The sequence below is a fragment of the Phasianus colchicus genome, chromosome 2, assembly GCF_987193195.1.
Source record: "Phasianus colchicus chromosome 2, bPhaCol1.hap1.1, whole genome shotgun sequence".
Classification (NCBI taxonomy): Eukaryota; Metazoa; Chordata; class Aves; order Galliformes; family Phasianidae; genus Phasianus; species Phasianus colchicus.
In genome coordinates this window covers 80,343,012-80,356,895 of record NC_143437.1, presented here as the reverse complement: position 1 = coordinate 80,356,895, position 13,884 = coordinate 80,343,012, and the positions used below count along the sequence as shown (strand labels likewise).

Sequence of the window (13,884 nt, the reverse complement as noted above, 5' to 3'; positions counted from 1 at the left end):
TACTTGCATCCATTATTTTCTTTGTTGAAAGACTTGTGATTATCCCATGCTGCTTGTGAGAAGACATGCAGTGTTTTACAGTTCACTCCCTTTACATCAACTAGAACTTCTATTCTTTTAGTCAAATCATGAAATTGTTCAGCTCAAAGAACAGATTTATGATGTTGGCTAATCATAAAGCTTGGATTGCAACCAATAAATTTTGATCAGTTTGTATGCAAAAAATGTTGCCATTAAAATATTACAGCAAAAAAATGTTAGAGAAAGGGAAAAGATTATTTAAGATTAACAACAAAGTCGCTACAAGAAACTTACAGCAGGTTTGATAAAGTGAATCAAAATATACAGAGATATATTTTATACAGACAGTTTGAATATACCTATTAGGTATGTTAATCTTTCACCATTTCCAGAATTACTACTAAGTTTCATCATTAATGATCAATCATATCAAAATAAGCTGTAAAGTAATTACAGTGTAATTACTAAAGAATAATTAAAAATACAGAAAATTATCCCAAGTATTTCAGGTGGGATATTTTGCTTTCAAGTTAGAAATCATCATTCCTTCTTCTGCATGACTCCATGTATAAGTTTGAAATCATTGCCTTCCATAAAGTTTCACTTTTGCTCACAATCACAGTTCTAACTTAGGAGAGGTACTGTTTTGCAGTAGCTGTGCACAGTTCAGGGCTGTGCAGCACACCCTCCTGTTTTCTTCTTGAAAAATGTGACCATCCAGATGTAACCCAGACCCTCCAGAAAGAAAGGTTATTTCCTAAAGCACTTTGTTGTGGCTGATGATGCTGTGCATACATTTCCATCAGTCTTTTATATCTATAACTCACTTTGATGCTGAACGAGTCATAACTTTGTTGGTCCAATACAGCTGCTTCATCTCAAAGAACTCAGATTTAAAGAAAAATTGTTTCTCTCTGAATGATTATAATGAAGTAATGACTAAGAAGGTACAGCAGATATTTAAGTAAAAGCCACAGCAATGAACAGCGAGATTTTTCTTTTCAAAATACGACACTAACAGAAAATCTAATAGATATCTGTTCATTATGGTTATTCTGCCAGAACACAACCTTGCATTTTGAGATAAGCTGATCAGATTTGAAAGATGTGGTTCCTTCAAAGGAAAGATTTAAGAAGACATTTCAGACTAAGTCTTGATGATCTTTCACAGCCCATACTTATTTACTGTTTACTCAACAATCTATGATGCCAAAATTTAACAAAAAACTTCCAAATCTTGATGCGTTGTCATAGGCAAGGGGTACTTTTCCATCTGGGAATATTCTGGAAGAATAAATATATCTGATTTTGCTTTAAAAACGCATAAAGGAAAAATAGGCTTCAGGTCATAAAGATAGAAGAAAAATATATATTTAATAGAGGAAATAGATGGTACATCAATAATACATTCAAAAAACTGTTCCAAAAGCAGCAGTGGAAAACAATGAAACATAATTCAGTCTATAATCATTATTTTCTAAATGGCATTACTGTTAAAAACTTAAATTTGTAGTCTGCAAAATGGGTTCGTGGACTGTACATTACAAAGATCTGATTCAGAGTACCTATAAATTCCCTAAAACGTCTGTATTTGATTTATGTAACAGTAAAACAAAATAAGTAATGTATACAGCCAGAACTATAGGAGTTGCAAAAATGTAACCCTGATTCTATTTTATTTCTTAAGTAAGGAAATAGAGTTCCAAGGGGTAATGTTCTCTGTTTTGTTGGATAACCTTACAAAGCTATAGCTAAAACAAGAACTAATTGGGAAAGAATTAGAAATATAAAGAAGAAAAACATGTTTTTGTCATTTCAGTACTAAGTCATCTAATTTGTATTTATTAATATGAGTTTTAATGTGGGGAGAGAAGTAAAAATGAGATTTGTGAGATGAAAAAAAAATTCATCTTCACCTAAGGTGGTAATCAGCTTTTCACTCTATGCAGTGCTGTGACAATAGAGCAATGCAGATGTAAATGTTTGTAAATTCAGCATCTTCAATGATGTCAACTGTCCATACTTGAAATGGTCAGCTTCTAGGGGCTGCTAGAAGCCAGGAAGTAATGAGCTGCTCTATTTTGTTCCTGAGTTCTTACTCAGAGAACTCAGCTAACATTTGGACTGAAAAAAAACCACTGTAAATTCTGTATGATTTTCTTCAGCAGGGATAGGAATGCTCATTTCCTCATTGCTCATTCAATCAGTTCTTATACATGACAAAATCCTGTGGTTCTAAGCAGAGTTAGGAGGCTGGTGGAAAGACTTGGCTCATCAGCATTGCGCTTCCCCCAGATACTTTGCAAACAAACAACAAAAAAACAAACCAACAAAGCTGAGCATAATAAAATAACTTAAAAAAGCTTCATGGAATAAAAGGAGAGAAAGATTTTACTACATACTAGCTGCTTGTACTGCTTGTATCCTATTAAAGGAAAGGGAAAAAAATGACAAAAAGAACAAGACCAAACAGAACATCGCAGTGAGATGTAATTTGAGGGCAGCTCTTCTAAAATCAACTGTGCAGCCAGATTAATATTGATAACTTCTTCTATTGCTATTTATACTTTAATCTTTTAATGTTAGGTTTCTAGTATGCACATATGGTCTTCTGTTTTTTTAATCTATAATTAGCTTGCACTGAATTTTCCCAATCAATTTCCATTTAATTTTATTACTAATGAAAGCAGGATATTTTGTGATACTTCTCACATGAAAAGTCATTTTTTCTACGTCTAAAGATGTTGAGAATGGAGAAATGTAAACGTGGCAGCACTGATCCAGGTTTTGGAATTCTTATTTCAGTATTTTTATTTTCATTATTTTATTTATTAGCTCTGGCAATGTAGCATTCAGGGAGCAGTCTGACATCTTTCATGCCTTACAGGGCACCTCTGTGCTTTTAGTTGTTTTTCTGCACTTCTTTCTCGTGTCCAAACTAAGCACTGTCCTTTACGTGTCTTTAAGCACATGGGCTTATGGTTGGTACGTGTATAGAAACCTCAGGAATGAAAATAATTGAGAAATCTTGCAGTCTTCCTGTGTCTAACTTTTAATCTTCAGATGCACTAGGCACTTGAACTCAACCTAGTTTAGGACTTTATTGGGCGTACGTACTCTTTAAGTTTCATCAGTTGTGGAAGCTTGCTTTTCAGTAACTGGTCATAAAAATTCCTCATTTCTGCAGTAGAAGTAGCATTAATGAAATGCCAGCATTAGGAGCCTCTGAAATAAAGCTGTCTCTGGTTTTTGACAGTTCTAAATGGTCAGAATTTACCTTCTGGTTTTTAAAAGATGTGCATTTGGTAGCCAAGTATCCTGGAAAGACTTTAAAATATAAATCCCTACCTGGCAGAAAATAAGTTTATTTTTATTTATTTATATTTATTTTAAAAATCACATACATCTCAGGCCATGACTTGCAATTTCTGTGCAGTTGCCTTGCCAACGCTGTGCTTTTTTGCAGAATCCCAGCTTTGCATTTAAACGTAACTCGGCCAGGAGAAAGCCGATCGACAACGGTCCGTAAGACCTTTGTGGCCCGCTGCCGTATTGTGCCCGAGCAGGGGAGGCCGGCACGGCCCCGTCTTGCGCACTGGGCTCCCTGCCTCTTGAAAGTTCATTCATTTTACGCAGTCCGATCCACCTCCTCACCTCCAAAAAGCTGCCGCCTCCGATCTGATCGGGGGGAGCGCAGACCCGAGCCGTTACCGGGCGCAGCCCTACTGCGGCCATTTTATCGCCTGGGGGCCGGGGGACGCCGGCGGCCCCGCTCCGCCCGGGGACGGGCGAGCCAGGGTTCCGGAGAGGCCCCGCCGCGCCGTTCATGGAGGAGAGGGGTGGCAGCGCAGCGCGCACCGCTTCCTCGTCCTCTCCCTCGGCTCGGAGGCGCCTCCGGCGGAGCCCCGGCCAGGCCCGTCTCCCTCGCTGGGCGCCACCGGCGGCTGCAGGGCCGGGCTCGGCCGGCATCGGCGCGGGGGGCTGCGACGGGCGGGCAGGGTGAGGGAGGAGCGGGCGCGCCGCCGCCGCTTTCTCCTGCGCGGGGCCGGAAGGCAGCGCGGCCCGGGCAGCCGTGCGCGCCGTGCGGGAGGAGGGCCGGGCCTCGGCGTCGCCGCCGCTGCGGGTCAGGCAGCCTTCCGCAGTGGGGGTGGGTGAGCGGCGGAGCGCGCAGGCCGGGGGAAGGGCCAGGCCCCGCCGCCTCGCTGGGCGATGGAGTGAGGCAGCGCGGCTCGAGGAAGATGGCCGGTGGCGGCGGCGGCGGCGGCTGCAGAGACAGCTTGTTTCTGGAAGGTGCGTGCACGGCTGGCAGGGGGAGAGCGGCCCGTGGGCCGCCTTTCCTTCTAGCAACCGGCGAGGGGCACGGTACGGACTGGGGGACGGGGGGAGGCGAGCGAGCGTGTGTGTGTGTGTATCGGGGGGGAGGAACGGGTCCCCTTGGGGGGACGACGACAATGAGAGGTGCCTCGGTGGCGTGGGGGAAGGGTGGGTGCCGTAAAGGGTGGCTTCGTTTGGTAAAAAGAGACCTGCTTTGGGGGAGGGCTTAGCGAGGGGGATTTGATTTCTGGTTCTTTCTTTCTTTCTGCAATTTTCGGTGGCGGTGGGAGCGTGGCGCTCTGCCGCCGGGGCAGAGCGCGGTCGGGGCCGGGCGCAGCGCGGCCGGGCGGGCGGCGGGAGCGGCCGCGGGAGGGCGGGGGCTGCCGGGCCGGCAAGGTTAGCGCGAGGTGAGGGCAGCGCCGCCCGGCCGGCATTGCCTGCCGTGCTGCTGCCGGGCCCCGGCCTGGGCTGAGCCCGTTCCCCCCACCGTGTGGCTGGTCTGCTTCTGAATTGCTAGCGTAAAGGCCCACGTGGGGCTGAGGTTAATTTGAGGAGGGGGTCGCTTTATTCTTACGTTTGTTTTACAAGCCCGATGATGAATCTGTCAGCTGCAAATGAAAGGAACCTTTAGTGGTTGTGAAGCCTTGAGTAATTATTTTAATTTGCAAGGTTTTTATTTCTCCGTAAAGCTCTTAATTGTAGTGTAAAAAGTCTACTGAAATTCGAGTATGTTTAATTGTTGAATTTTCACAGTTGAACCCATGGAAAAGAAAATATTGCAGTTTCTCAAAATTGCAGTAAGCACAAAGCTGATTGACGCAGGCTGATAGCTGCTCAATTTTTACCATGGCGATAGGTAAAAAAATATATTGATGAAATAGACTGCTTCTCATGAGTATATTTCAAGTCAGATCTAAGTTTAGCAGTTGAGATTTTGTGTGTCTGTACTGATAGGTATTGTCTTTTGTAGCTTTTATCTTCCTGAGTGACGTTTAATTTTGTTCTTTTATTACTAGAGGTTCTGGATTGGAATTTCTGCATAAACAAAACAGTATTTGTTGTTCTGAATAATTGGTCTGAAGTTCTGATGTTCAGAAACCCCTAGTCAGTAACTACTGTTCGTTACTTTCCTTCTGCCTTTAAAGTGTTTGATGGTGAAACACAGATGCTCCATTGCAGGCACTGCATTTTTCTCCTGAACTCTCTCCATTGAATACTGTGAAGATTGTGTGCTGCTAAAAGTGTCACAAAGATGTTCAGTCACCGTCTCCTCTATGCACCTTGCGTGCATACTGTTTGGGCAGTGGCTCACAGACGATAAGCTTCATACTTAGTATCCACATTTCTTATTTTTGAGGTCATATTTCAGTAGCAGTTACCAGCATGACACTGGGTAGCATCCTCCTTGGAAGTTTCAGTATTGCATGACCGATGGACAGGGTAATCAGTCAGTTTTGTGTTTCCCTGTTATTTGGGGTCATGTTAATTTTAGCACTAATGACATGAGTGGGTACAAACCCTGAGAGTGTGCGGGTGTATTTGCATGCATGTGTTAGGGATCTTGTGTGAAGAAAACCTAGTGTGGACAGCGGTGACAAAAATACCTGAGCGTGGACCAAGTCCAGATAGGATAATCATACTGGGGCAGATCTAGTAGGAGCAATCTAACTTTCTACTCATTTGAAGCAAAGAAAAAAGAAGGCTTAAGATATCACTTGGCAGGCTCTTGGAAGGGAGGGTTGACTTCATAGGGAAAAATAAAGGTAATTAAGCTGTGTGTATGTAGGTTTTCTAGCAGTCTTCAATCTGGACACACCTGACAGCATGTTAGATTAACCTGATAGAGTAGAACAGCCATTACTCAAAGATAGAACTTTAGACAAGCCAGATTTGTGAAACAAGTACAGCATGGACAAGAGCAGGGATAAAAGTAGTAGGGTTGAGTAGGGGGCATGACAACTTCTACTGCAAGGTCATCATTACTATGTGAACCTAGAATTCTAACTAAGTCTGAGTCTATATATTTCACAGACTCCAGTGTCTGCAGAAGTCTGCAAAAGCAGCAAGCAGCAGTTGCTTATGTGATATTTTTTGGAAGGTTAGAAGAGGGAGAACTGAGAATTCCTCTGGCCATCCCTGCCAATAGTGTGCAAAACAAATGAGTTAGGTACCAAATGCAATTGTGTCACTGTAATTGAACTCGGTCTAATAGAAATATGTGTCTCTGTGTGTGTGTATATGCACATATATACAAAGAAAATTTTGATGCTGTCAAACTTGTGTTGACTATCAATCTGACTTAAAATAAACTTGCAGTTAAAAGAAATTATTTCTTGCAAGAATGATATTCAGAATTTTGGTTTGGATAACAACTATCCAGTGAGATGCTACTTCTTTTTCTTATTTAGTGTAATAGATATTACTGTGAAGAAATATGGTTGTCATTCTGTTGTCAAAGTGTTTTAATATTTTTATTATTTCATTCTCCAATAAAAACAAAGCAATCCTTCTGGAAGGGTGTTCCTTGACTGATTTATCTGCTCTCTTTCTGGTAACGCTGTTCTTCAGTGGTGTGATTCATACAGATTTTCATTTTGGCCAGTTTTTCCATATTGTTACGCTGTATGTTGTACAGACTGTCTTATGGAAGATGTGAAAAAGGTCCCTAGAATGATAATGTCTGTCTCTTTAAAGCTGTGTTCACTATCCTTCTGCAGCAGTGCTCCTAGTTTTTAGTATTGATAATTGATATTGTATATGTTGGTATATATGACGTGCATTTTTACTTTCTTTGAAATGTTGAGACACTTAAAATTCAGAAGAACTGAGAGTACCAAATTTAAGCTAGCTTGGAATTAGAATTACTAAAACTTTTTCCTTGTTTTCTGGATTTACTTTCCTCCATTAAGTTTTAGTCATGGGAAGAAAGTGCAGCAATTTATGCTAACGAAGTAGGCCCCATGCATGGGTGTTCTTTCCTGTTTTGGAGGACTAGAAATTTGGTGAACAGAGATTAACATCTGCAGGAATTCACGTGCTTTTCACTTGATAGACATAAAATGTAAAGCAAGGATTGACAAATCTATTTAGATTTAGGATAGGGGAATGTTCAGTGCTTGCTGTAGGAGTGGAGAGTACTATTGATCATTTCCCCTGTGGAAAAATTTGTGGAACTGTGTTTTATTCTGCCACTTTGGATGTTACTGAGCTGTGAGGAAATTGCCTGTTACCTATTACAGAAACATAGAAAAACTTTAAGGCTGGAGAAAATAAATGATGAACTTTAACGTATTCCTAAACACATTTATTTTGCAGAAGAAAAGAAAATGCTTTTATTCCTTCCTGTTTTCTTTTTTCAGTCTCCTAGTAGTTTCAGTAGTGATACCAAGAGCTAATTTTCTGTGAAGTTTCTGTTTGAGGACTTCCTCTGTAAGGAATGTGGCCAGTCAATACCTTCAGAGCTGCTGAGAGACTTTGGTGCAGCCATGACAGGAATTTGCACAATTTTCATTCCATTTTCTTGGCTACAAGTTTCCTAGTGGCAATAGAGAAAACTACTTGGATTACCCATTAGCAGCAGCAGCCGAAGCTTCAGTTGTATGAGGAATCCAGAAAGCTGCTTGGTTTTTCATTCATCTCACATGTAAAGAACCATATTCCCAAAATCAGAGGCTGAGGGCTTGTGTGTTTTCTTAAGGGAAGCTGAGATTCTGAAGGAGCACAGAAACGTGCAGTCTGTGGATATTACTGTATAGACAGAGTGCTGCCATTTGAAGCGGCGGTCAGCCTTTCCTGCTTTTTCATTATTTTTATCTTTCTGTGAAATATCTGATGAGAATAATACAAATCAGGAGGGCAGAACAGAGTTTGTATTTAGGTAGAACACTTGAAAATTTTTTACCTGCTATGACTCTTCTTTTATTTATTTTCTCTTGATAGTGAAATTAACGTCTCCACTGCCATCTCTGATGCTTTTTTTTGTTAGCTCATGGAGATAGGTATTAACTTGGAACTGAAGGAATATCATTCATTTTCTTCCATGTCTTTTTCAGAATCTGAACTACTTTATGCTGTTGGTCTCCATCAGCCCCATCAGCATCTGGATATGTTCTGTTCCTTTCTTCTGTGTTTTTTTTTTCCTTTCTTTTTTTTTGAGAATGATTTTCTACCTGAAAGTGAGGAATTCATGATGCTGATGCCTTTCTTATGTCTCCCTGACCTCAGTCCCATTCAGAGTTTCTTTATGGCACTTTGTCTGTCTCTTCTTAGACTGTAGTTTCACTGTTCCTTGCAAGGCTTTTAAGAGCAGGAAACCTCCTTCACTTAAGTAATATTATCTGCTAGTAATGAGTAGGGGGGGTGAACCCACTGGTTGAGAATTCTCTCTCAGCAAAATTAAATTGAAACTGTCTCCACACTGTCTTATTTTTTGTATGTATCAATCTAACATGAGTGATAAGTGGCACAAAATGTTAATAAAAAGATGAACTGCTTCTTAAAGCATTTAAAAAGATAGTAAAAAAACTCCTTCATTTATCTATTAATGCTCTATAAACACATGCTGTAATGCACTTGGTAGCACATTCTAAAATAATATCCTGTGCCTATTTCTGCTTCCACGTAATGTCCTTCCTTTAAATTGGAGATGGGATTTTAGAAGTCCGAACTTGTACTTGTCCTCAGCTTTCTGAATTGGAAGGCACCTCTGTGCAATTTTCTGTTTTACTTTTTTTTTTTTTTTTTTTTTTTTTGGTGATGAGAACATCTATTATTTGGTGTAAGAGTAACTGCAGGAGGCTTCATCTGCTTTTTTTTTTTTTTTTTTTTTTTTTTGGCACTGGGGTTTGATAGGAAAAGCATTAGTCTGTTCTCAGAGAAAGTATAGAAATTCTGTCTTTCTGTGAAGGAGAAAAAAAGCAACAAGTAGGAATGTTCCTGAAAGAGAACCTTGCACTCCTCTGTGTGTAAGTACAACTGTAAAAATATAGTAATGATACAGTAATGACATGTGACATGGTGGGTAGGTTGATGTGGATGGGAGTGGTTAGGTATTGGAACAGCATGCCCAAAGAAGTGCATTTATCCTGGAAGTTTTCAAGAAAAGAGTAGGTGTGGCACTGAGGTACGTGGGTTAGTGGGCAAGGTGGTGATGGTTTGATGGTTGGACTAGGTTATCTTAGTGGTTTCTTCCAACCTTAATGATTCTATGAAGGATAAATCAACATTTTGCATATACCTTGCTTGCACAAATACTTTTATAATAAGCCTATATAGGTATTTTAATGTTTTGCTTCCTGTCTTTGTGTAAGGACAAAAAACATAGTGGATTATTAATGTTGTGTTTTCAACAACTGTTGTTTTGTTGGTTTTTTTTTGGTTTTTTACTATTGTTTCTAACAGATTATGCATGGATTTCAGTACGGTATCAGCCTTCTTTTTTTTTTATAGAGCTTTAGCTGTATCTGTAGTTGAGATAACTGAGAGATGTCCAAGTACCTTGTGGGTGTAGCAGGTTGTATAAAGTGAAACTAATCACCAAACTCAACTTGTTGCTTTCAAATATTGCTTTATGAGTGAGGGATTATTGGTGTGGGTTTTTGGGTTTTTTTTGAGTCATCTGTCATTATTTTGTCTCCTTCCTTTTCGCTAATATCTTTTGAAGCCTTTTGTTTGCAGAGGTAAATAGCAAGAAACTTTGTGAAACTTGCACACTTTCCTAAAAGTGAGAAATCAGAAATCACTATCTTTGAAGCAAAATTTTCAGTGCTTCCTCAGCATGGCTCATTTTGCTACTAAGTGATGTTGGACACTGGCTGAGCAGTCAGGGTTAGAGTGACTGGAGGATGCGGTGTGCAGGTCAGGGTGTGCACATGCATATGTGTGTGCACTGCAGAAAGGAGTGAAAGAATGTGCATGAAAGCTGAAGATACAGCAGGTGGCTGAGAAAACAAGATAAAAAATGGAGATACTCTACTGGAGAAGGCTGTAGAGGTACAGGGGACAACTAGAGGGCAAGTATAATTATTCTCTTACTTATTCTAGAAGATATTTCCATTGGGAGAAAAAGAGGCTTGGAATATTTCTTGACCTCAGTTTTATTGCGTGTATGGTTTAAAGTTTGAGTACTTTTTTTAAGGTAGGATTGTGTTTCATAGGTTGAAATCTCTCTGATGCTCTCTGTTGGTTCTTGCTTAAGTGAAAAATATATTTTTATTATCTTTATTCATTACGTAGAAATGAACACTGTGATAATTTTATCTTATTTATTTTTTAAAAGCATGTCTCAAGCTTTCTGTTACTGTTTTCAGCAGCAGAGAATGTGTAGTATTTTTAGGTGATACTGTTCTTATGCTGTGAAGTCAAAGTTGGTGTCTTGCGTTCGCCAAATTGGGTGCTTGCTAATGCTATGGTCAGAAGAGTAAATGGCACTTGCCTTCATATGTGCTGTGCAGCCCACGTTGATCGATACACAAATAATTACCAGGTAATATCTATTTTTTTCATCACAAGTATAGGCTAAAAGATGGTTTTGATTCTGCTTCTGAGGCCAATAAAATTCTTGGCTTTTAGGATGTGGTAAAGATAACGAGGTATTACTCAGTGATTTAAAATCAAACGATATGTTTTTATTTATTAAATCATTGCCTGATTTGGTTGCACAAATTAGGCAGTCTCTCCTACGAGGACGGGCTGAAGGAGTTGGAGCTCTTCAGCTTGGAGAAGGCTCTGGGAGGACCTCACCTTGGCCTGCCAGTATCTGAAGGGGGCCTACAGGAAAGCTGGGGAGGGACTTCTTATAAATGCAGGTAGTAACAGAATGAGGGGATTTTAAACTGGAAGAGGGTAGATTTAGACTAGGTATTAGGAAGAAATTCTTTACTGTGGGGGTGGTGAGACACTGGAACAGGTTGTCCAGTGAGGTTATGAATGCCTCCTCCCTAGAGGTGTTCAAGGCCAGGCTGGATGGGGCTTTGAGCAGCCTGGTCTAGAAGGATGTGTCCCTGCCTATAGCAGGGGGTTGGAACTAGATGACCTTAAAGATCTTTTCCAGCCCAATCCATTCTGTGATTCTAGGATGGAAGCTTTTCTTTTGAGAACTGTGAACTTTAAAACTAGAACTTAGTTTATTAGTGTGTATGCTAATTTGTGAGATGTCTTTTGAGTACTTGAAACAGAATCGAGTAAAAAAGCTGTACACTTACTTGATTTTCTTGTGCTGTGTTGTCTCCCTGAATCAGACTGGGGATTTTGCCAAATGGGATTCAATCTCTGAATTAGTGCATAGTATAAATCAGAATACAGAACAGCTAATGGTTATTTCGGTACTGTAACTAACAGAAATGATGAAGAGCAAATAACTTGAAGTTGTTTTTTACTTTTATTTATGGTATAATATCTGCTAGATGTTAAATAACGCTTTGGCAATGCTGTTATTTGAATAACTTTTCTTTACAAGTAATCTGTGGAAGGAATTATGTCCTAATAATATATGGGGATAGTTATTAAAATGATGGTTGTAAAAGCATGAATACCGATGTTTCTTGGTTAATGTAAACTAGCAATCTGCAGCTCACAGATAGCAAATGTGTAAATAATTCTTTCAGAATAAACTATCCAGAGGACAGCAAGGTGATTGCGGTGTGATGCTGTTGTCTCATATGGAGTAATGATAAATTGTGTGTGTGGATTTCCTGAAGCAGTGAACTATGACATTGCTGCTTTTATCTTACGGTACTGCAACTCCATTTTGAATGTAAAGCTGCATGCCAACTATTTATTGGTTCTTTTTGCAAGGCTGAGCATTATTAACTGGTTTAGGCACAGGGACTAGCAGTGTTTTAAACTGATTACAGAACATACCGCAGCTGTGCTGCTCTGAGGGCTCCCTGCCACAGGTGGGGGAGATCAGCTGCTCCTTCCCCTCTGAATTTGTCCGTATTCCAGCCTTGTGCTGCATCTCAAACTGTCCACCACTCCTGGGACTCACCACTGTGTTGCCGAAGAGGTGAAAGTTGCTGCTGGGGACTGTCTGCCAGACTGTGCTTTGCCAAACCTCTGAATTTGCTCACTTAAAGGGAACATCTGGAGTAGGACAGGGGGTGGGCTTGGGGAGGGCAGACAGCCTCTGGGCGTGAGAGATGTAGGATGTACCTCCTTTGTCTTTAGTGAGTGTAAATTCAACTTAAGATGCAGTACTTAAGTTCAGCTTCAGAATTAATTCTCTTGTGCAGCGTCAGCTTTACTCTGCCCAGGAAAACTCAATTATTTTAAATAACAGGTTAAGTTCTGCGTAGAACTAGTTTATGGTGAAGGCTGGAGACTGGAAGGAGTAAGTTATCAGGATCAGGAGGCTGTGGTTACTCTTCCCGCATTGGTCAGCCGGCCTTTAAAAATTTTTTGTTTAATGAGGAAGTGCTGCACGATGTAAGGAAGCTTTCCTGAATGCTTGTCCAAGTAACTCCTATAAAATCATTTGGAGTGAAAGGCACTGAGTGTAGGATATCCTTCTCTGGTTAAGTCTTAAATGATTATAAATAAAGAACAGTAATCATTCAGAAACTGTGCAACTGTGCCTTCCTGTTTTGTTTATTTGTTTTCAAACCACTGGAGTTGGAGCAAACTCCCTGGTGTGTGTGTGTGTATGCACATTTAATAAAACTTGCCACAAAGATTTTTGGGAATGAGAAATACCAATAGTGTTTGGTTGTTACAGTAAAACATCATGCTGTGTGACATGATTAATGTTATTTAATCTTAGAAATTTATGTCTATAAGAAACAGCTGCAAAAATATTTATTTTCATGAGATTATTTTTGTCTAGTGCCATAAAGTTATTTCTTTTTACACAAAAATTCATCCTACTGCTGAATTTTTATTAAAGTTGTGGGATATAATGTTGTGTTTGTTTGGCATATCCCATTTTTATGGCTCATGTAACAAGATATGAATATCTCCCTGATGATAGAATTTAATATGACAGAGTAACAGAAAGATTATTCAAGAGCCCATTAGATGAGAATTCAAACTATGCAGGGGATGGAAGGTTTCATGTTTGCAATTGCCTTTGTAAATTCTGAGACTCACATCTTCTAGAAACACTGCTGTCCATTGTAATTTTATTTCTACCAGGGCTCACTGCTCAAAACGCAATTTTAAGATCATTTACAATTAAGAATAAGCTTTTGAAAATAGACTTCTGAGTTACTCTGATCTGGGTTATTATGACTACATTTACCTAACATGGTGGGCCAATAAACTTTTAAACAAGATTACTGGATACTGCTGTAAGGGAAATATGTGATCTTGGAATCTTTACTTGCTGGACAGCAGAGACAAATCCCTGTCATGAACGCAGTCAGAAAGTTCTTTCTTATCAAGCAAAGTGTTAGCTGGAGAAGATGCTGCTCCTTGCTTGGAAAAATGGCTTGTAATGAAAAGGAGTGACAGGAACTCAAAGCAGTTTCATAGGTCTTGGTAGGTTTTTGATGGAGGCAAATATGGGTTTCATGTTTAGCTGAAGATGGCTTCAGCCCATCTCCAGCTGCAGGA

The 13,884-nt window shown here is 40.2% G+C and overlaps 1 protein-coding gene across 5 annotated transcripts in view; it reads left to right on the top strand.

The window, feature by feature from the left end:
- SENP6 (SUMO specific peptidase 6) overlaps positions 1 to 13,884 on the top strand; it is an 82,725-nt gene that overhangs the window by 7,347 nt on the left and 61,494 nt on the right. For 3 of the 5 annotated variants that reach the window (XM_090136132.1, XM_090136129.1, XM_090136128.1), the window contains exon 1: positions 4,251 to 4,383. The exons of 1 other annotated variant lie outside the window; for it this stretch is intronic. In XM_090136132.1, coding sequence (XP_089992258.1) covers positions 4,260 to 4,383 — 124 coding nt within the window. In that variant the 5' untranslated portion in view covers positions 4,251 to 4,259. Of the gene's footprint in view, positions 1 to 4,177; positions 4,384 to 13,884 lie in introns of those variants that run through there. One more of the 5 variants, XM_090136131.1, reaches the window with a different exon arrangement.